Source organism: Pogona vitticeps, chromosome 1, assembly GCF_051106095.1.
Source record: "Pogona vitticeps strain Pit_001003342236 chromosome 1, PviZW2.1, whole genome shotgun sequence".
In the NCBI taxonomy this organism is placed as follows: Eukaryota; Metazoa; Chordata; class Lepidosauria; order Squamata; family Agamidae; genus Pogona; species Pogona vitticeps.
The window spans coordinates 65285590-65309404 of NC_135783.1; the positions used below are offsets into that span (position 1 = coordinate 65285590).

The following is a 23815-nucleotide window of genomic DNA, read 5'->3' on the forward strand; positions in this document are numbered from 1 at the left end:
AGATAGCAGAAAAATATACTTTTAATAAAAGTAGTAGTTTTTCCCCAGGAACAAGTACAGGGCAGCTAACAAATAAAAACAAGTGCAATTAAAACATAAAATGAGTAAGATTTTTTTTAGCTTCTAATAAATTAAAAGTCAGTATCCATCCAGTTAAAATCCCCTTCCTCAGCAAGTGAGGTCAGTTACCAAAGGCCTGCCTGAGTAACTAGTTTTTTGCTTGACAGCAGAAAAATTAGAGGGAAGAAGACATTCTAACCTAGCACACACACACTATAAATGTTTAGATGCTATATCTTCTTCAAGGAAACATGCAATTATAGTCCTTTGAAGTATAGAGAATTCTTTGTGACAATCACAGAAACGAGTTCTTTTCCAGAAAAATCTACAAGAGTGTTTTTTTCCATTTAAATGAGTCCCAAGGCAACAAAAATATTATTTGAAATAAAAGTAAGACAAATTAAAGATTGATGTTGCTTATTTTAATTCATGCTGAAGGCATATCTATATGCACTGTTTAGAGTTACAAATCACTGATTTAGTTCTGTCTGCTTGCTTAACTTCTCCTCCTTGGCTTTCAGACATATTTACTCTTCAGGTTTCCTGCTTGGCTTTTACCCATTCTTTTTAGTATTTAGCCTGTAAGTGTAGAAACTTTGCCTATTCTGTACAACTTATCATGCCTATTAATAATGCATTTATACTGCACATACTTGTCTATTCAATAATTTTCCGGTGAACACTTGCTTAATTCTTGAGCTGATGTTCTTCTTTCACAAAAGCCAGTTACCAGTTTCACACTGTGGGGAAAGGATGTGAGGACTCAAAAGAATGAGAAGTGAAGAGCTGTGTTCTTCCATTCCATGCCATTTATTCTTAATGAATTTGGTCTCTGACATTAGTTTTATGCCTCATTGTCTTCACTGAAGTGGCCCTTCCTAGACTCCTTTTTGCTATTTGCACCCCCAGAAATTACACCAGCATTTGAGGACAAGAACAGCTTCCCCCATTTTTGAAATATGAATATATCCATCCACTCACCTCCTCAATTTGTGAGGTATCCAGACTTTAAAAAAGAACTGCTCTGACATTCCAATTGACCTTCCAGTTCCAGAGAGACATACAGTTCTCATGGAGAAGCCTGGGATCCCCACATCAATAGCTGGTACAGTAGTTAGTTAGCAGGTTCGCTGAGTAGTTTTAAGAAACAACTGAAACCATGGATGTTTAGGCAGGCCTTCCCCACCTTCCAGTTAATTCTTAATTTTTCTTCCCTTTTTGTCTATTATAATTTATCTTGTTCTCTCGCCATCTTGGAGAAAAATTTCTTTTTTCTAATTATGTTAATTATGTTATATATATGCTTGTTTTATATGTTATGTTGTAAGCCGCCTAGAGTGTTCGCGATGAACAGATAGGCTGGGTATGAATGGAATGAATGAATGAATGTAATGATACTGGCTTGACCTCCCCAAGGCTTCTCCATTCAACGGTTCCTGGGTGTGACTCTGAACAATCACAACGAAACAAAACTTGAATGAAAACCCATAATGGTTCCACAGCTAGCTGACAGGACAATAAGTCTTGGAGAGAAAGAGAGACAAATTATTATTGGAGTACATGGGAAACATGGGCTTTACAATCCTAAAATTCTTTATCTTAATACTATATATAATGGTAGCATAGTTGAAGGCCACTTCACCTTACCCTAAGCTCTAAATTTAGAGTTCTAAACTTGCCCCATCTCTCTCTTATTAGCCTTTAAATGAAATCAACATCTTTTTGTTAAGTTGAAAACTGTCATTTTAAAAAAATCTTAGCTTTCAGTCTTTGTTCTGCTGTCATTTGTTAAAAGCATTCTTAATTTTAATTTATGAATTTAAATCTCAGGTGGCTCAATTGCTATAATTATATCATGGTTATGAACTTCAAAGAACTTTTGTCACATTGTTATAAAACTGCAAAGAAACCAGGTGCTAAAAATGCAGTGTTTTATTTAAATCATGCTAAAATGGAAATATAATTTTAAAAATCACTTTTCAATAATATATTCTAATAATTAGAAGAGTACAGGTAGTTTAAAATTTTGCATTCAGAAAAGTTGTTATTCTTGTGCTTCTTTTTTCAATAAATCTTAGATTAGTTTTGACTTTTATCTTTCTTAGCTTGTATCAGCTTACAGTTAAACCTGTACAGTTCAAGAAAATATTGTTGCGTCTTTTTAGGAATACAGTACTGACCTTTTCTGGTCAGTATTCAGTCTAAAAACTGGTATAGAAATCCTGCCATTCTTGAAACAAATATAAGTTTTTAGCTAGCATTGCCACCTCCATGTACATAGTTGCAAGTATAACCATAGTAATTCTAGAATCATTGACAGTATTAACAAAGCAGAAGCCGAGAGGATATGCATGCTTTGGAAAAGACAGTGTAGAGGATTAGGGTTTTGGAGTACATAATTTGAATTGCCGTTTCATCCTTGCAATGCTTATAGTTGTTACTATAATACTGGATACACTATACTTGGCATAAAATATGATTGGTAGTTCTAAAATATGTGTTTCTTTTTACTAGTACCAGAATTCTGATATGCAAGGAGTGGTATATGAATTGAACAGCTATATAGAACAACGGTTGGATATAGGAGGGAACAATCAACTATTATTATATGAATTGAGTAGTATCATTCGAATGGGTAAGAAAATAATTCTGTGTTCAAAGTAAGCTGTGCAGTGTTTTTTGTTTGTTTTGATAATATATTTACTGTATTATTAAAGAAAGGCTGTATGTACCCTGGATCTTAACTCAAAATGGAATCAGAGCCAAAAAGCTCCTCTACAGTAATACTACAATAGTATTATATATAAGTCAAATATATTTCCCTAAATGATCTCACTTTAGAATAAATATCCATAGTAATTCAGACTACTCAGAAGGTAAAGCTAGAGAGCTCTACTATTTATTTATTTATTTATTTATTTAATCAATCTATTTTATACTGCCCCACATAGTGAAAATCTACAATTCTAGGTGGTCATATACAAAACCATAAATGATCAAGACAAAAACAACAAAGAAACAAACCCCCACAAACCATTCCACCTTCCAGATAAAAAGACACAAAGATAAAACAAACTCAAAACATTAACCTAAATAACTAAATAATTGAATTAATATACAAGTAGTGGCAATACCCATCTTTGATAGAATTAAAACCACGGGTCAAGCCTACTACCTGAGGGGGGAAAACGTTCCTGAAGGCCTTTTCAAACAATAGTGCAGAGCACTTTATAAAAATGGAAAACAGAGTTCTTCCCTCATTGTGCTCTATAGTGAAATAAATGTGCTGAAGTGTTTTTTTTTCCCACTAAAAATGAAATTCTAATTTTGTATACTTTGAAAAAAAAAAGTAATTTTGTGGCAAGTATAGTTGGCTGTTATAACTGGAAAAAAATGGCCCAAATCCTCTGACCGGCTTATTTTAGCATAGCACAGATGACCTGACTTTTGGAGGTAAATTTCCTCAAGCTAAGAAATCAACATAGACATTATCAGTTACGTGCAGAGTTCTGTGACTCAGTGTGCCTACAGTGACTTATTAACTTGGAGCAGTTTGCCTCCAAATGTTATGCTATTTGCATAGCTACACAAGATGATTTGGCCAATGTGTGTGTAACTTAACTGTGAGCCATAAGTTTTAGCCAGTTTTAATTTTTTTTAAATTTGCAGGCACCCACTGATTTTATGATTATTATGTTTACCCTTATTCTTCCATTTTAGACTTTTCACTAAAACTCTGATTATTAGATACTGTTACAAAGGAATATGAAATGCTTGCTGTGTATTTATAAATGCTGTTTGATTACAGAGTGATGTTAAAGCTGTCCTAATGTTTCATTATTTGTTATACTAATAATGTACCAAGAGTTTGTTTGTACCCAAGCTTACTAAAACACAAATGTTGAAGTTGAGTTCTCAGATCTTGCACTACACTCATAATTTGCTATATAACTGTTGTGCATTTGGGCAAAATATCTCCACCAGTAACAATGTTAGAGAATGAATATAGAGTTGTAGATCATAATCTATGCCAGGCAGATTACATGAGAGCAGCAGGAATTAAAACAGAGAGAGAAAGAAAGAGATTATATTGCATTTGTGTTCACGGCTGGGATCTAATGGTTGTTGTGGGTTTTTTGGGCTCTTTGGCCGTGTTCTGAAGGTTGCTCTTCCTAACGTTTCGCCAGTCTCTGTGGCCGACTGCTGGCCTCTGAGGATGCCGCCCACAGAGACTGGTGAAATGTTAGGAAGAACAACCTTCAGAACATGGCCAAAGAGCCTGAAAAACCCACAACAACCGAGAGACTATATTATTAGTGAGTACATGGTGGCCAGGTTGGTGCTAATCACTGCATTTCTGGCTGGCTGTGTTTTTTTAAAACCCTAAATTTTTATGAGAATGTTCATTCTTCAAGATTATGTAGTTGGAACTCTGCAAATCATTTGAGGTTATTGGCTAAAACAAGTCACAGATGTTTGAATGTGTTTTTTTTAGCTATAGAAAGATATAAATGTTTGTTTAATTTAACAATGACAACAACAACAACAGTAATGCAAAAAGTTATGTCAACTAATTAATTTTGCATCTGAAATTGTCTTCATATGATGCCAGTTTTCACTGATTTTTTTTCCTGTGAGGTCTCTAATTTTTGATGCAAAGAATAAAAGGAATTAATTATTGTGATGAACTGCAGGACAGTTAACAGTAATGATGGGATGATAGTGATAAACAAGAAAGTTTAACCTGGAATGGAGCTGTTGAACACATAGACTGTCTCTTAGCTTCCCCTTTAGAAGTAGAAGTTCTGCTCAGTTTTTTCTAGTTTTCTTCAGAATGCACTTGTATATGTTTAATGTGTTTTCCCATTTCTATTAAAACTATTGTTTAATCCTGGAAGAAAGCAAGATCAGTGTACTAATATGCTTGTTGTGAGCTGATAGAAACTTGGATAATCAGCTCATTTTTCTTGTAGCAGCTTACAAATAGAGTATTTTAATAGAAATAATTGTGCATATTTTATAGAAATTGTATTACAAGTTCATGTAGCATATTTATGAATTATTTTTGCAATTTTGTATTTAGTTCCCCATTTTTAGTGACTTACATTTTAAATATTAAAAGTAGGTAGGTATGCTAATTATGGTGCCCAGAAATGTCAATAATAGTATATTGTTCTCCTTAATGTTTTTTTTTAATTATTGGTTTGGCAGCTACAAATGCTGATGGATTTGCATTGTATTTCCTAGCAGACTGCAATAATGTGAGTATAAGTTTATAAAGCTATGCCTTATACTAAGGATGCCCCTTTTCTGGAGACTTTATAGAACATATTGCATGAAGTTTAGCAAAGGTTAAGAGTGTATTGGTTAAACATTTTATAGATGCATTTCTGTAAATGCAGCTGATGCAATTGTTGATGCCTCAGATTTGTTACATTTACATATGTGTGTGTGTGATTATATTTCGAAAGCTGTGGTGTTAAGCTAGTCTGCGCATCTGTTTAAGTTGTTGAAACATCTTTCCTAGCCTTGAATCTAAACAGCAGCGCATGCCTTTCCAAAAAGGGAGCTCCTGTACAGATAAATAGTAGCCAAAATCCAAATTAGCCATAACTCATCATGGCTAATTTTGGCCAATTAATTAAGTAATAAATTATCAAATACATCTTGGTTGTGTGCCTGGTCATGCATCTGGTTGTGTTATCAATCTGTGCCCCAGCACCTTGCCATTTAGCTACAACTGGCTGTAGCAAATTATGCAAACATTATGCAGACACTGATAGTATTCTGGCTAAGTTCTGTTAAGCCTGCAAGATGGCAGGAAGAGCATAATCCAACAGACCTTCCAGTGCCCAGGCTCTGAGGTGGCTAGAAGCCTATTTGATGATATGTTGAAAGAATACAAGAGTATGAGAAATAAAGGAAATTTATGAGTAAAAAAACATAGATTACATATTTTTCATTGTATCAGATCTGCATTATATTAAGTCAAGCAATTATTCCTGATCAGCATCTTATTTTCCTCATATTACCATCCCTACACACTGTATAACAACAATAGAAACAAGAGGTAGACAATTCTGACTGATAATGTTAGCCATCTTCTGTTATTGAACCCCAAGAGATAGTGGATTCACTCTTTCTTGCATGCTTAGGCATCAATTTCAAACTACCTTGCTATCAAACACACACACACACAAAACAAACAAACCCTGTGTTGAGTGCAGCAGGATATAAATCTTTAACATGCTCAAGATTATGCTGGCCATGTCATTTACATTTACTCATACTCTTCTTTTATGAAAACAGGCTAGTTGTCAACACCCTTCATTTCCTATCCTGTGGTTAGTATTAATCTTATCCACTTTTTTGTCCTAGAGGTTTTAAGCTTCTGAGGAATGTTTTATGAGATTGTTTCCACTGGTTTGCATTGGTCCACATACTTGTTTTATTTGAAGAAGTTTAAGAATTCATGTAATGTAATTAGCCCACAGCAAAAAATCTTCCTTTCTTTTCACATACCATAATCACTCATAGACCAAAACCTTTTGCTTTTGTAAGTGTATATTGCTAAATTCTTGAGTAGGGATAGTTGGGCAAGCAGGTCTCAACTTCCTCTCTTTTTTTAATACTGTGCTACTCATAACTTTTTTTTTCTTTTGTGATTTCACTTCCAAGCCCGTGTAGAACTATTGAATAGATACCCACTTGAATAAATATTCTACCAGCATTTTCTATTTGGTAGTTAATAACTTTATCCTTTAACACAGTGGACTGTAGCGTCCAGAAACCCTGGGCAGCACAACTGGTGGTGAAGGCTTCTGGGAACTGCAGTCCAAGAACACCTGGCTTACCCACGGTTGGGAACCACTGCTTTAAGAGAATTCTGGGGATATATTACTATAGAGGAACAGGTGTGTAGATGATGCTGTATAGGAACATTTTTCACTAGATCCTGGCAAGTGATCTTTCCTCTGAAAAAGGTAGTGAAGAGTGACAAGGTCCATATTTTCTGGGAAAAGTTATTTTAGAAAACAAAATATAGAAGTGTAAACTAATTCTGGTTGATAGATAGTGCCATCTAGTGACTCTGCTTAAAACTTTAGATAACCAAATCCTGCCTCTTCTGGAACTAAATAACAGAGATTATTTGCTTCAGAAAGCTGTCATTTTTGGCTCTTCTCTTGTGAAGCTTTCTATGAAGCACATGACTTTGAGTCTTTTGCAACATCATGAAATGAGGGCTATAGCGAACTGAATGAATTTCTAGGTTTCAGGAGGACTGCCATGTATGACTAAAACTGTCTTTGTCCTAGCATAATATAACTTTGGATCCAAGACAGAGTCACTCATTTTCCTATATACATTTATTTATAAAGGAGACCTTAGAGGAGGGATCAGGGAACTTTTTTACCTTCCCCCCCCCCAAAAAAATTATATACACCGACATTACCCCCTTGATTTGAAAGGAAGGAAATCATATCTTACTTCAATTCAAAATCTTATTGAATCTACACAGACTGTGTACCGAACTAGCAGGATGCACCAAATTTAATAATGATGTGCACTGTTTTTGCTGGAACACATCGCTCACCAGCCATGGTGTGGTATAGGGAGTAGTAAGGTGTTCAACATGCCTAGCAAGTTGCATTAAATTTTTGCTAGCTCATAGAGGATTTAATCATCATCAGTGGCTGCCAGAGTGGTGCTAGCAACGATGTGCTTGCTAGAGACAGCCAAGGCAGAGTTGGGAGGGGAGGTTTCCTATCACTTTAATCATTCTGTGTGTGGTGTGCAAAAAGGAACAAACCAGGCTAAAGGTCATGTCACCCACCCTGGTGCCACAGCCCAACATCAAAGGACCAGTGCACTATTTTTTTATCGTCAGCAGTGGCCAGAGGATTGAAAAAGATCAGTCTACATCCTAATCCCAAAGAAGGGCAGTGCCAAAGAATGCTCCAACTAGCGTACAATTGCACTCATTTCACATGCTAGTAAGGTTATGCTCAAAATCCTCCAAGGTAGGCTTCAGCAATATGTGGACCAAGAACTCCCAGAAGTACAAGCTGGATTTCGAAGGGGCAGAGGAACTCGAGACCAAATTGCTAACATGCGCTGGATTATGGAGAAAGCCAGAGAGTTCCAGAAAAACATCTACTTCTGCTTCATTGACTACACAAAAGCCTTTGACTGTGTGGACCACAGCAAACTATGGCAAGTTCTTAAAGAAATGGGAGTGCCTGACCACCTTATCTACCTCCTGAGGAACCTATATGTGGGACAGGAAACAACAGTTAGAACTGGATATGGAACAACTGGAGTAGCCCTCATAGTCAACAATTGGGAAAAGACTATGACAAGGCTGCTTATTTAATTTATATGCAGAGTACATCATGCGAAAGGCTGGACTGGAGGAATCCCAAACTGGAATTAAGATTGCCAGAAGAAATAAGACAGCAACTTAAAAAGCAGAGACATCGCCTTGCCAACAAAGGTCCATATAGTCAAAGCTATGTTTTTTTCCACTAGGGATGTATGGAAGTGAGAGCTGGACCATAAGAAGGCTGACGGCCGAAGAATTGATGCTTTTGAATTGTGGTGCTGGAGGAGACTCTTGAGAGCCCCCCGGACTGCAAAAAGAAGAAACCTATCCATTTTGAAGGAAATCAACCCTGAGTGCTCACTGGAAGGACAGATCCTGAAGCTGAGGCTCCAATACTTTGGCCATCTCATGAGAAGAGAGGACTCCCTGGAAAAGACCCTGATGTTGAGAAAGTGTGAAGGCAAGAGAAGGGGATGACAGAGGAGGAGATGGTAGGAGAGTGTTACCGAAGCTACCAACATGAATTTAACCAAACTCTGGGAGGCTGTGGAAGACAAGAGGGCCTGGCATGCTCTGGTCCATGGGGTCATGAAGAGTCGGACACAACTTAAAGATTAAACAACAAAATTTATAAAGCTTGTCAAGTATATTGAAATACTGGAATTGTTTCCTCCAAAGTAAACCACCCTCAGAAAAACAGCTGTATATTGGAGTGCAGACTTTTAATACACATTTTATACACTACATAAACTGTATACACTCATTTAACTTATTTGAAATTTAGCGTTGGAAATGAGTTTTAAAGATATCATGACTTGTCAGAAAGATGAAGCAAATTAAGTGTGGACTTTAACTTGAAGCTAAAATAACCAAACAAAGGGTACTGTACTACAGTGGCATCATAAGAAAACAAGCTCACTGGAAAAGGCAGCAATGCAGGAAAAAGTGCAATGCAGTAGGAAAAGAGGAAGACTGCACATGAGATGGATTGACTCAATAAAGAAACCCACAGTTTTTTGTTTGATGCTGCAGTCAGTGTAGGACCAGGAGCAGAAAAACTGGGATTCAGATTTTGGGAATAAACTATGATACTCTTGCCTGCTTTGGGGATGAGAAATAGAGAAATGCAATTGCTACACACTTCAGACTTCTGCTGTTCTTAGCAGAAGCTGCAGAGCTAAATGCAGTGGAAATTAACTTTGGAAGGTTCTTTTTTTCATGGTTTTATGAAAAAGTCATGTCTCTCTGTGTCTGTCTCTCTCTCTCTCTCACACACACACACACAAGCAAACCCTTCCTCCCTCAATTTTCAACAATCAGTTGCTTCACTTCAGTATGTCCCTTTTATCTCATTACATTTAAACAAGCTTGATGAAGCCACCTGTCCCTCTCTCGCACCTTCCTTCCCGCCTTAATTGAAGCTTTCCCTCCTCCTTGCATCAGTACCTTTTTTCAGTTTTGAGTCAGTCTGTCTCTCTCTCATACACACATACACTAATACACACACAGACCCTCCCTCTCTCAATTTTCTACATACATTTAAACAAGCTGATGAAGCCACTTGTCCCTCTCTCACACCTTCTTTCCTGCCTTAATTGGATCTTTCCCTCCTCCTGCTTGCAGTCACCTCTGGCGGAAGTAGTTATTCACAAGCTGGATTGATTGCCCTGGGCTGTTCTACAGCCATAAACAATAAAGCTGCCTTATCTACGATCTCTAAAAGAATGGATTTATAAGTGCTGCAACCAAGGAAGGTAGCAGGGATAGGTGGCTTACAGTGTGAGGTTTGGCTGCAGGGGGTGGAGGTGAGGGGGTAACGCTCTACTCATTACCCCCAGGATTTTCATTTTTACCCCAGTTGGGGTAATTTACCGCTGTTGTCCAGTCACTGCCTTAGAGTAAGGTAAAAGAATGACTATGAGAATGCCAGATCTTTTATTTTGCTAATTCTTACTTCCACTAGTGTGGGCAGCATATAAGCTAAACAAACAAACAAACAAACAAACAAACAAACAAACAAACAAACAAACAAACAAATAAATAAATGTTTATTTGCTAAAGTTGTAACATTAAAAAGTGAAGTATAGTTCACAGACCCTTACACCAGATAAACTTTACTAGTCTCAAGGTGCTGCAAAACTCTCTTGTTCTCAGCCAACTCTCTTGTTATCAGCCAGTCTTATGGTCCAACTACAGATGCAAATGAAGTGCCCAGGAGGAAATTGATCACATACTGAAATAGGATGTGTTGATAATGATCAGTAATTGGAGTGCAAAAGTAGGAAATAAGGCAGACAATATTCATCCTGGAAGTTAGAAATGAAACGGAAGAGTGAATCACACACTTCTGTGAAGCTACCAAGTTATTAATTGGAAATGTATGCTTCAGGTAACTAAATAGTCAGTTGTACACATGGATGTTACAAAATGGCCAACAATGGATAACTGATTATTCTCTTGAAGTCATTAAAGCCAGAAGAGAAGCAGAAGGAAAAGGTGACACAAATAAAACGAGAAAATTATATGCAATTTTTTTTTAACCATGTCCATTTTACATAGAGGGACAAAGAGAATTATAATAATATTTGAAATTAGTATAAGATAACAACATTGAAGGAAAAACAGGATCTGTTATATAAGATCCAAGAAATCAAAGACAAATTTAAACAAGGATTAGGGATGCTGAAGGATCATCAGAGGAATATCTTATATGAAGGGGGGGGGGAGGGAGTGAAAAGGAAGATAGAAAAAATACTGTACAGTGAAAAAAAATTACAGAAGAGCTACAAAAATGACAGATTTCTTTGAAGAATGAGCCATTGGTAGTTTTAGAAAGGTAAGTGAAAGCTGCTTTCAAAGCAGTTGGAAGAATAAATTACCAGGATGCCAGTAGAACTATTCCAGCCTACAGAGACTGAATCTGTCTTAACAGAATTTGCCAACAACATGCTCAAACCACAGATTGAGCATGTTCACTATACATTTCAGTTCCAAAGAAAGGGATTGGAGTAACTGTGGGACCACAGTTAATAGAGCTATATAATCATTGCATTAATTTCCCATACAAGCTAAGTGATGCCCAATTTATTTATTTATTTATTTATTTGATTTATACCCCGCCTATCTGGTCCAAACGGACCACTCTAGGCGGCCAAGATTTTACAACAAAGTTGTTTAACATATACAAATGAACACCAGATATTTAAATCAGGTTCAGAAAAGGCACAAGTAATTGTAATGCAAATAAACACTGGCCAAAATCCTGTTGCTTATGGTTGTAAATTACATTAGAGTAAGCCAGTTGAGTCAATTATTTTTTAATGAGTCAACTGTCCCATAAGTTTCATTGATTCAAATGTGCTTACCCTGACTGTGATTTACTATGCTAAAAGAAGCTGCAGTTAGAGTTGGTCCATTTGAATCAATGGAACTTGGGGAACAGTTGACTCATTAAATATCCACTAATTCAGTGGGCTTACCAAGAGCTGTTTACAACAGGATTTTAATCATTGACTGCTGAAATACAGTATATCAAAGTACAGGGGTGCCTTGCTAGATGATTGCCTTGTGGGATGAAAAACTGCAAGATGATTGGTTTTTGCGATCATTATGGTGCCTCGCAAGAGGTTTTTTTTTCTATGACCGTGCTTTGCAAGACGTTTTATTTTACACCAGTGCTTCACAAGACTTTTTTTTAAGACCGATGCTTCACAAGACTTTTTTTTAAGACCGATGCTTCACAAGACTTTTTTTTGAGACCAATGTATAGGGAACCTCGCAAGACAATTTTTTCACAAGACGACAATTTTCGTGGAACAAATTAAAATCGTCTTCCGCGGCACCACTGTATTTCAGAAGAAAATCAGTGTGTGCTTTATATATTATAGCAAAAATTTTGCCAGTGTGGATCATGAAAAGCTGTGGATCATTGTAAGAGATATGGATGTACTATAAAATTTGATTGTGCAGCCAATATCTTCACAAGAAGCTGCTGTTAGGACAGATTAAGGAGAAAGAGAACACTTGCCAATTGGCAAACGTATCAAACAAGGATCTGTATTACCTCCCCATCACTTCACTTTATGTGTAGAACATATTTTAAAAGCTGGATTGGATTCAGAGGAAGAAAGAGTGAGAATTGGTGAAAAAATAATCACTTGAAGATATTCAGATAACACTATATTACTGTCAGAAAAAAAAACACGACTTGAACTGATTACTGAGAAGGATCAGAGAATAATGTGGGAAAGCAGAATTATAGCTTTCTAATGTGGCACTTACTTTATGGCCCATAAGGCAGTATGCTTAAAAAAACTTCTAAGAACATGATAGAAGAGTGCTCAGACATTGTTTATAGACACCAGTGTACATTGCATTTCTGCTAGCATTAATCTTATTCCCACACTAGTGAAAAACAACTTTCTGTTCAGGTTCCTTCTCACTTTGAAACATGTTTAAATTTACCCCTCTGTTTAATGTGGTTACATAATTACACTCACATGTTGTTCCAGTATATTGATTGTACACGTGGTAGGGTATTGGCATGAGTTTTGGGCTTGCATGTTGTCTTCGATCATGATATATTTTGGCTAGTCTACAAAATGATTACTAATATTGCTACATTTCAGATATTTCGATTATCAGTGATGAAATAGAAAAAAAATACCGTGAAGTGAAAAGGAAGATAAAAAAGGGGGGGGGGACTGGAGGCTGCCGTAAACCTACATGATCAAAAATGACTTCATTTCCATGAGAGATGCCAAGACCAGACCCCCCTCAAATACATGGGTGTAGAGCTGACATATTTATTACCCCATTGTTGACATTTGCATTTTTTAAAAAACTGATTTAATGTGGAAACGGATATTTTAACTGCAGTCCTGTTTTGTTCTCTCCCTCAGAGCCTTTGTGTGTTCACGCCACCGGGAATAAAGGATGGACAACCACAACTTGTTCCTGTAGGACCCATTAAGCTTGGCACCACAGTATCTGCACATGTAGCCAAGTCTAGGAAAACATTATTAGTAGAAGATATTTTGGGGGTAATTTTTTTTTTTTTTTTGGTCATGTTTTATGGACAGAACAATACAAACCTGTGGATCTGTTGTTTGGGGTGGAGTTAGATACCACATGAGTTCCCCACCATGCACAAAGGTATTCTCCCAGAGCAGTGCGCAGTACACAAAGTTCCATAGTCTCTCTGCAGAGAGTTCAGTGGGTACAGATACGATACTGCTAATTCTTTTTTTTTTTTAACTGCAATCCATAATACGATGTGTTCTTTGAAACCGGAGTCTGCCTTAGACCTACTGGAACAACAACGACTTCATTTTCCTTAGGAGATGCCAAGATCAAACCCCTGAAATACATCAGTGTGGAGCTGGCATTTTTATTGTCCCCTCTGTATTGAGCTGCAGCTCTGTATATGCCTGTTGAGGAGTAGGCCCTGTCAAAGTCAGTGGGACTTCTGAGCAGATATTCATACATCTGTGATTTTTAGCAGAGGTCCTCTAAGCATTTATCTGAGAGGTAGTTCATTGTACTCAGTGGCAGTTATTCCAAGTAAACATTTACAGCACTACATTTAATTTACTTTAGAATATATTTAAAAGAATCAAGTAGAGTTAAGCTTTCATACTGTAAAGGCATCCCACACATGGCATTTGAGAAGGACCCTAGTATTATAATACCCATTTATTCCATTGTCTAATTTATGCAAATGCTTCCTTCATACAAAACACATTGGCAGTACTGTGTATATCAGAGCAACAGTCTACAACTCATTTTGTGATTAGATGGGACATATAAGTTGCACTGGATTGTGTCAGAAATGGTCCCCTCCAGGGTACAATTTTTTAAAAGTCACTTTAAAGTGACTCTTCTGTCCAGTCTGGATTGCACCAGCTCACCCCCAAATTAGAAGAGCCCTGGCATTTGACGAAAAAGATCTGAAGAGGGGGATGGAGCAGGATCAGTCTGGTTCGCAATCTACAACATGTCATCTGCCATGCTCCAAAATGTGATCTAAAACCCTGTCTGATTCCACTCTCAGTTAAATTTATATTCAGCTGTTTCTAGTAAGAGCATGTACTATTGATAAGAATGTGGGCATTATTTAAGAACATCAGGTAAAATATAATTATACAGATTTGAACACCGAGAATTACTCAAGTGAAAGCTTGACCAGATCAGGATGCAAGAGAGTAAGAATCAGCTGTGATTGATCAGATCCAGTGCATGTGTCAACATAGCTAATAGCTTCTGTGCTGCATCTAGAGTCAGCAGTCAATGGTTTCAGTAACATTTTAGTAATAACACTACTCTGACATTCCTCTTTACAATTTTGAGGTAAATCATAAATATTTCACTTGTGATGACCAAGAACTGTAAGATCAGTGGTTCCCAAACTTCCCATATGTTCTTGAGCTACAACTCCCAGCAATCTGGCCAGCACAGCTAGTGGTGAAGGCTTCTGGGAGTTTTAGTCCAAGAACACCTGGGTAGCCAAAGTTGGGAGTTGCTGTTTAAGGTGAAAGCTAGGTTGTATTTAAGGTATCAACTGAGAATATTCCATATTTACACACAGAATTGGCACAGGTTTAATACAAGATGGAAAAAATGTTGTGCTGTTAATATAAAATTGTGCTTGCTTGTTTTAGGATGAGCGGTTTCCTAAAGGTACCGGTTTGGAATCAGGAACTCGTATAAAGTCTGTACTTTGTTTACCAATTGTTACTGCACTTGGTGATTTGATCGGCATCCTGGAGCTCTATCGACACTGGGGTAATGACACCTTCCATCTCAGCCATCAAGAGGTAAACAGACTAGTGAGCGTTTAAATGTTAGTTTTAAAAGATGTGTTGATGTGTTGCTCTTTTTGTAATTGTGGCCCAGATTTACATTTTAAATTTTATTTTTAAATGTGTATTAATGGAGTATATTGTAGTGAGAAGTAGCCATGAGAAATTGTTATTTTGAGAGGGGGAGGGAGTTCTCTCTTTACTCTTTTCATGTTCAGGCATCTTCACAGTTGCTTCCTTCCCCCTGTGCATATTTTCTCTGGTAAAGATGCATACATAAGGAAAAGCACATATGATTTTGTGTAAAAAATGGCAGCATGAGAAGAATAATTGCCTTCTTCCCCATACATCTTCCTCTTACCATCAGAGTCGCTTGGAGATGCTTTTCATGAAAACAACTACAGCAACATGAGGAGGGCTTTGTTATACATGTTGGGATGTGAACCGAGGACGGAAGCAGCCTCAGTTCTAACAGCAAGATGTACAGCTGTATGCTTTAAATTTTGTGTTTTAATTATGTAAGCCATCTTGGGTCCTTTTTTAGGAGAAAGACAGGGTAAAAATATTCTAAATTATTTATTTATTTATTCAACTTATACTCCGCCCATCTAGACTGAAGTCTACTCTGGGTGGCTAACAGTAATAGACAAAAGTATAAACAATATAATAAAATAAAGACAACAGTAATAATACAATTCAAGATGGCAAAAGTAATCAGGTGATAACAGGATGGAAAGCCTGCCTAAAAAGCCAGGTCTTAAGTTTGCTCTTAAAAACACCCAGCGAGGGAGCCAGGCATATCTCTGCATGCAGACTGTTCCAGAGTTGAGGGGCCACTGCTGAGAAGGCCCATTTTCTAGTTCTTTCTCTCTGAGCCTCCCTTGGCGTTAGGCCCCTCAGCCGCCCTTCCTGGCTAGAACAAGTGATTCCGGTAGATCTAGGTGGGAGGAGATGTTCCGCTAGATATCGAGGTCCTAAACCGTTTAGGGCTTCATATGTCATCATTAACACTTTGAAATCAACGCGGAAATGAATGGGCAGCCAATGCAAGGCAGCCAGAGTGGGGGAAATGTGCTGATATTTTCTCAGCCCTACGCAAACCACACCTAGGTGTCAGGTACTGCAAAATCCAGACTCAGATGTAATTGTCATAGATGCAGGAAGCCTTGAAATAGGCCAGTGGTTGCTTATAGTTGTTGTGGCCAAAAGCCAGGCCCATGTTGAGTTTGCTTGACTTCCAGGTCTTAAGGGCCCCCTGTCACCAAGAGCCTGCACACAAGCATGTAGATGTCCAGTGAGAGCACTTCGAAGACCAGGCAGTCACAAGCCCGGTTTGTCCACATTAGCTGTAGCGCATGCAGGGCATTGGATGCCAGGTAGTGGTTCTCGCGGAACAGCACAGGGCCCTGGTGGCAGTGTGAGATCTGCACACGCTCCCAGATGAAGTGCAGCTCCCAACCACGAGTAGAGCTTGATCTCCACGAGGCCACCTCACAATGGTGTCAATGGAGGTTGGGAAGCAGGCATTGAGCGCGGGTCCCTGCTGGGAAACCTGCCCGAGTAAAGCTGCAAGCAGAATGGGGAAAACGTGCAGGATGACACAGAAGTTCACAGTGTCAGACGACACTGAGGCAGCCAGCGCGTTAAGCCCGGGTAACCATGAGACTAAGCGTGGCAAACACCTGCAACAGCGCTGTTGTTCTTACTCTCCGGTGATAGTGGTGGAGGTGGCAAGAATTGTAGTTGTAATGTTTGTTGCTGTTGCAGTAGAGATAAGAGAATAAAAAGCAGCTGCAGAAAAGGAAGGATGCAAGAAACCAAGAAAAAAACAAAGAAAGCAAAAGAAAAGAAAGCAAATAGGAAAGAAAACCCGACCAAGCAGGAGGAGAAACACACCCTCCTGCTATCGGGTCACCATCATAAATGAATAAATGTCTCACAAAAAGCTGACTGTTCCTCGAGCTTAGTTCTTTGGCTTCCAAGCATCTGCTTTGCCTCTACAAAATCTGCTCATATATGAGAGTGAGTAGTAATACTACCTAGCATTCATCAAAATCACTTTTGACAGGTGTGTTGCCCCTGCAAGGGGGGGGAAAGGGTCAAGAATTGACCCAGGTCCCTCCTACTGGGTGGGTGTGGCTTTAGGGTGATGTTGAGGCCACAATGGGCCTATAAGAAGGGTTCATAGATGCCGGGGACCCCCGTGACCAGAGCGCAGGCTCAGGATTGGCCCCTGAAGTGACATGTCACCCCCGTGGTCCTGTGGGGCAAGGTTGGAGGGGTTTAGCTTGAAAGGGGGTGGCCATAGGCTGCCTGGCGCTGAAACTCCACAGCAGTTGCTGAAATGCCACAGCAGTGGTTTGGGGGGCCTTCTGCACATGCTTGCCGCTCTTTGCAGAGACTGGTGCGGCTTGGAGAAGATGGAGGACAAGGAAAACCAGCTCCCTAGGACAAGCCAAAAGGCCCCAGTGAAAGCCAAAAGGTGCCTGCACCCCCAAGGTTACCACTATGGACCTTTGGGTTTTTCCAAGCCCCTGTGCCACTTAGGACCCCCTGCAAGTCTCAGGGGAATGCTGCCTGAAGACCCAGTAAATCTAAAAAGAAAATACTGGTCTGCAGAAGACATATTTGTACTTACCGCAAAGCCAAAGCAGAAGCCGAAAAGCACAAGAAAGTTGGCCTGCACCCTGATGTGGGGTGATGAGGAGGAGGATGGGCTCGAGTGCGATTGTGGACAATGGTCACAAAGAGCTTTACAGAAGTCAACTGGTGATGCCCTGAAATTAGCAGAGGACGTGGATGGCTGTGTGCTGGCGAAACCGGGCTTTGCAGGGAATGCAAATGGCCCTGAGGATCTGATGGTGGAAGAGGCTTCAGGTGAAGTCTTTGAGAGTGATGCAGAGCATCAAGTTAGCCAGGTAAGAGCATTTTCTAAAAGCTATAGATATGGGACATGTTAGGGGGTTTAAGGTCTTTAAAAAACCTTACTAAAGGGTTATTTCATTCTCACCCACAGGAGAAGGCTCGGGATGATGAGGATGATGAGCTTGAGTGCGATTGTGGATATGGGCCAAACAGAACTGATCTGAAATCAGCAGACGATGTTGTTTAATTCTCATCCACCGGAGAAGACTCGGGATGCTGAGGACGAGAATGAATATACATCCTGTAAATCTATCCTGTATTGCATGTGTTTCTACATATACAGCTTGTACTCTATCCTGTAATCTATCCTGTTTCTATTGCCCCGAAGGTTAAATGATTGCTTTACAATACCCTTGTAATATACTGTCTTTTAATAAAGAGTATTTATTGTACCATACCTTGTTCATATTTGTGTTAACGGTTGAGATGGCTGCACAGGGGAAAATACTACACAATATCTATTATGCATCCTCATCAGTGGGGAGTTTTGGGGGTCTAAACCCTCTATTTAGGGAAGCCAAAAAGCAGATCAAAACATTGAAAGTAGAGGATGTTTCTCAATGGCTTTCTAATCATGATGTCTATACACTGCATAGACCGGCTAGAGTTCATTTAAAAAGAAGACCATTGTTTCAAAAGTAGATTGCCAATGGCAGGCATATTTGGTCGATATGCAACCATTTACTCAGTACAAGGGCTACCAGTATATCCTGGTATGCATTGATGTCCTTTCTAAGTACAGCTGGACAAAAGCTCTCAAAGGCAAAACAGGCAAAGAAGTGGCCAAAGCTTTTGATGCTATTTTCAAACAAGACAGAAGAAAACCTGACAAAATACAGACGGACCATGGCGGTGAATTTCTAAACAGGCCCGTAAGCAGCTTATATGGGGTATTTGACAGTGTGATTGAAATCAATCACAACAGAAACATTGTCTTTGATTACATGTGAAGATAAACATGGTGCAGATATTAATTTATTACAACGAGGCAAGACCTTTCTAGACGTCTATCCCTGTAAACCCCCCCTCAAAACTGTAATTTAATTTTCTATAAGACAAAGGAGCGATTCCCCTGTTAAAACATCATACATGCAAACACCCCAATATAAAAATGCTGAGAACATACCATTGTTATTTCTCTTTCTTTTAAAGGTGTAGATGCGGGGCTGAGCCCTAACAGGAATTGGTTTCTTGGAAATTGCTTTATGAAGTTTAGGGGATGGTCTCTTCGTTGGGGCAACAAAATCTTCTACAAAGTATTTTTCTGAAAGGAGATTATATTTTCAATTTAGAAACCTCTATAAAAATACAAACTATATAAGGCACACTATTTTAAAAACTGAACATGGTCTGCATTAAGCGACAATACGGCGCAATAAGTCTATATGCTCTTCTTCAAAGTATTTTTCTGAAAAGCAAATGATATTTTCCATTTAGAAACCTCTATAAAAACATAAACTATATAAGGTACACTATTTTAAAAAGCTGAACATGGTCTGCATTAAGTAACAATAAGGCACAATAAGTCTATGTGTACCTCTCTAACAAAAAGGTTATACCTTATGGCAGAAATGTAAAATTACTTACCCAGGGCCTCTGGGGAAAGGGAGCAGGCCTCGCCCACATTGCTCTGCGCCCCTACAAGAGTAAAGAAAAGGGCATGTTAGGACCTGCCTCACATTACCTTCCAGCTTTTTAGCACTATATTGCAAGATTATGGACAACCTAGAGAGGCAGACCTATTCTATAGTGCATATCTATCTAGAGATTGTATGTGAGCAACCTGAAAATGAATGGCCTAAACCAGAAATGAGCCCTATTTTAAAAAATATAGACTCTTTGATTCAAACTCATTTTGAAGGTCAGATCAACTCTCATTTAAGACAGCTCCAGATTCGTACCATGGCTGAAGCTTGTGCTACATTCCTCTTAGCGATGCAATATGAATTTGCAGATGGAAAAATTAACTGGGGCCGCCTCATAACTATGCTAGTATTCTGTGGATGTCTGGTGAAGACCATGCAGAAATCCTACAGGACCCTGTCAAGCAAGGACCTAAATTCTCTGACACAGTGTATGACAAACTATATTATGACGAACCAAGCAGAGTGGCTTCTTCAAAACGGCAGCTGAGTAAGTACCATCCAGAAATCTCCCATTTATCTAAAAGAAAAGCAGCATTATTGTGACATTTTTTTCTAAACCAGTCTGTTTTCTACTGATAGGGTGCTAATTTGCAAAGACATAAATGCTACTTCTTCATCGTGGTCTTCTGTGAATGCACACAAAGGGTTAATACCAGCGCCAGCGTTGGGCCTCTCGGAACATTCTCTAGCTGCAAGAGAAAAGTAACAATGTTTAGGACTACCCCTACTGCGCACGCCCAGCCTAACCGTCCCTCAGTTCCATTTTTCCGCCTAGCGGTTTGGAGCCTCTCGTCTTAGCTGCGTCTATTTGCGACCTGATTTGATTCCTTGGTTTTGACCTCGCTTAGCTCACGGACTACCCTAGCGCTTCTCCCTTCAACTAGACGACTCGGTTTCTTCTATTCTCCTGGCTTTACTCGGACTGTTTACGGACTGCTCTGCTTTCTCCCTTAAACTAGTCGTTTCGGTTTTTCTTACTGCCCTATGTCCCCTTCCGGGCCATTCAGCAGGTGTGTGGTGTGCGACCGCAAGATTCCCCACCAGGACGGCCACGATACTTGTCTGTATTGTTTGGGGGAATCGCACAACTCCAAAACTTGCCCACACTGCAAAGCTTTCACTAAAGCCGCTCTTAAGGCTCGCCAGCAGCGCCTTAAACTCCATCTGTGGGAGTCAACGTTGTCTTCCACGGCGCCCTCGGAGGGGGAAATGGCTTCCACTTCTCGAGCAGGTCCTGTTCAATCGGTCGTCTCCAAAGTTTCGAAAATGTCGAAAAAATCCGCGTCGTCGAAATCGGCCGCCCCTGCTTCGAATCCCGAGCCCCCAGCTCTTGTTCCACCAAAAGCTAAACCGTCGAAGACATCTAAAGCCAAGGCAGCCGCCCAGCTTAAAATGACATCCATTCGACTCTCTCCGAGCTCGGGCTCGATACCATCACCGATTCTCGAGGAGTTGTCGAGACGCTTCGAGACCTCGTCCGAGGCACCCGCTCCTCCTCCGGTTCGACGCACTGAAGCTGTGCCACCATCGGGAATGTCTTCCCCGACGCCGAGCCAGTTAGTTGGTGTCACTACTGGTCTCACTTCTGCCCCACATAGCCCTTTTCCTGCGGGCCAGGGGTCGCCTCCTGTGTCGATCTCGTCCGTGCACTCGGACTCGAGATCTCCTCGAGACAAGGTGCCTCGTTCACCTGTGCGTTCGAGGTCGAAATCTCCTCGAGGCAAACGTTCCCGCACGGAGAAGCATCGCTCTCCGAGTCGGTCCCCTTCCTCCGGCCGCTCGAGGTTGAAGTCTCCTCGACGGAAGCGGTCGAAGAAGAGGCATCGGGCTTCCACCCAGTCCGACTCTTCCCATCGTTCGGACTCGAAATCTTCTAAGCACAAACGCTCTAGGAAGAAGCGCCGCTCCCATCGGCGTCGTAGCAAACATCGACGTCGATCCTCTTCTTCCTGTTCGGCGAACTCCGACCGCCCCAAGCGTCGTAAGCGCCATCGACGTCGACGTGAGCGTTCGAGGTCCCTTTCCTCGTCTTCGACGTCCGCATCTCGAGACCGGTACCATAAGAAGATCCGGTACATATACCTGTCTTCTTCCTCGGAGTCGACCCGTCCTCGACGTCGACGCCGAGCTATTCGAGTCGGAGAAAAACCTCCTTCGCTACCTGTTGCCCCTCCACCGCAACCGGTCCCTTCCACCTCGGTGCCAACTGCGGTCCCGACTCGACCCCCGACAGCGCCGGTCGGCATCGAGAAACCCCCTCCAAAAAAGAAGAGGGATGTCTTCTCCTCCGATCCAGATGAGGTGTCCACGGAGCAGTCTTCTGACTCCGATCAGGAACAGCCCCCACCCCTGCCACCCCACGATTTACCTCCGGGTGATGTGGTGCTTTCGGATACGGGTGATCCTCACGCCCCTTCTCCATCTGAGGATTTTTCTTCCTACTCTCAGATGATGTCCAGACTTGCCAAGACACTGAAACTGGACTTGAATCTCCCTTCGCCTCCGGGTGAGGACTTGTTCTTCGGGGACATCAAGAAAGACAGTACCGCTCCCCCTAGCATAGCCTTTGTGCCTGTGGTTATGGAGGCCATTAAGGAGTTCTGGGCCCAGCCTGCGACTACCCCTAATGTCCCTCGCCGCACAGAACACTTCTACAAGATTCATGGGGCTGACACTCACTTTTTACTCAAGCATCCGATTCCAAACTCACTCATTGTTGAAACAAGCTGTTCAAGGCCATCGGCCAAGGCTCACGTGACCCCAGTTGACAAGGAGGGTAAAAAACTTGAAATCATCGGCAGGAAAATCTACTCCCTTGTCACCCTGTTACTTCGAGTCATAAATTATCAGACTGTTCTAGGGGCTTATCACAAGCAGTTATGGCTTAAGCTTTTGCCAGGACTGAAATTGATTCCTGAAGACGCCCGGCAAGCTTTCCTAAACTCATATGAGGAAGCTCAGACGGTATCCAAGTATGAGCGTCTTTCCATCAGGCATGCAACAGAGATCTCTGCCAGAGTTCTCATGTCTGCCATCTCTATCCGGCGCCACGCTTGGCTCCGTTCTGCGGACATAATGGAGGACGTCAAGTCAAAGGTTGAGAGCCTCGCCTTTGATGCTACCGGGCTGTTCAACGAAAAGACCGACTCCCATTTAGAAGACCTTCACAAGGCCAAGAGGACCGCCAAGTCCTACTCTGTTCAAACTCAATCTAGACAGCGACGACCCCAATGGCGGAAATCTTATGGTCAATATCAGCCCTTTCAACAGTACCGTCCTTACAAGCACCTACCTCAGCAGCGATCTGGCCAGTCCTCTTCTTCTGTCCAGGGCTATCAGGGATACCGGCCTCGCCCGTCTCATCGCCGCCAACCCTTTAAGCCACCTGGCAGAAAACAAAAACAGTATCTTTGACTTTCGGCCCCCCATTTTTACCCATTCACCGCCTACCACCCGTCTTCAACCGTTTCTTCACAACTGGTCTACCATCACAACCGACACTTGGGCTCTAAAAAGTATTCAGCACGGTTACCAGCTGGAGTTTATAAGATCTCCTCCGCTAGGTTTCATAAATCATTCTCCATTCGACTCCTCGCTAGAGGAAGAAATATCATCTCTCTTGCAAAAAGATGCCATCTCTACAGTACCACCCCGCGACATACAACGCGGTTTTTACTCCCGCTACTTTGCTGTCTCAAAAAGAGGAGGAGGCATAAGGCCCATCCTCGATCTAAGACTCCTAAACACTTACCTGCGACCCATACGGTTTCGGATGCTCACCTTAGAGTCCATCATGCACCTGCTGAAGAAGAACAACTGGTTCGTCCTCATAGATCTAAAGGACGCATACTTTCACGTCACTATCCACCCCGACCACCGCAAGTTTCTTCGGTTCATCTTTCAGGGCACGATCTACAAATTCCAGGCCCTGCCATTCGGCCTGTCCACAGCTCCCTGGACCTTCACCAAGGTCATGGCCCCAGTGGCAGCTTACCTTCGTCTCAGAGGCATCCACGTTTACCCTTACCTGGACGATTGGCTCGTAGTCTCCACCTCACGAA

General features: G+C 40.8%; 2 protein-coding genes and 2 long non-coding RNA genes across 10 annotated transcripts in view; 3 read left to right on the forward strand and 1 right to left on the reverse strand.

Moving 5' to 3' along the window:
* PDE10A (phosphodiesterase 10A) overlaps nt 1-23815 on the forward strand; it is a 332447-nt gene that overhangs the window by 241706 nt on the left and 66926 nt on the right. For all 7 annotated transcript variants that reach the window (XM_078383193.1, XM_078383194.1, XM_072994372.2 and 4 more), the window contains 4 exons: nt 2575-2695; nt 5272-5321; nt 13285-13425; nt 15043-15198. In XM_078383193.1, the coding sequence (XP_078239319.1) occupies nt 2575-2695; nt 5272-5321; nt 13285-13425; nt 15043-15198 (468 nt within the window). The remainder of the gene's footprint in view (nt 1-2574; nt 2696-5271; nt 5322-13284; nt 13426-15042; nt 15199-23815) is intronic.
* On the forward strand, nt 2703-5151 carry LOC144585898 (uncharacterized). Its single transcript, XR_013540511.1, has 2 exons — nt 2703-3276; nt 3308-5151. It is a non-coding gene; the product is annotated as an uncharacterized LOC144585898 (long non-coding RNA).
* LOC140705732 (uncharacterized) lies at nt 15596-18501 on the forward strand. The gene is made up of 2 exons (XM_072994385.2): nt 15596-18101; nt 18200-18501. The coding sequence occupies exons 1-2, from the start codon at nt 17427-17429 to the stop codon at nt 18293-18295; spliced, it is 771 nt and encodes a 256-aa protein (XP_072850486.2). The 5' UTR covers nt 15596-17426; the 3' UTR covers nt 18296-18501.
* Nucleotides 20367-23281, reverse strand: LOC144585897 (uncharacterized). The gene is made up of 2 exons (XR_013540510.1): nt 23047-23281; nt 20367-20443 (listed from the first exon to the last, which is right to left on the reverse strand). It is a non-coding gene; the product is annotated as an uncharacterized LOC144585897 (long non-coding RNA).

Bases quoted from the DNA above. Each gene is read 5' to 3' on its own strand.
- LOC140705732 (XM_072994385.2), top strand. From the start codon at position 17,427: ATGTCACCCCCGTGGTCCTGTGGGGCAAGGTTGGAGGGGTTTAGCTTG. The intron at 18,102-18,199 runs GTAAGAGCATTT...TCTCACCCACAG, and splicing joins CAGAGCATCAAGTTAGCCAG to GAGAAGGCTCGGGATGATGA.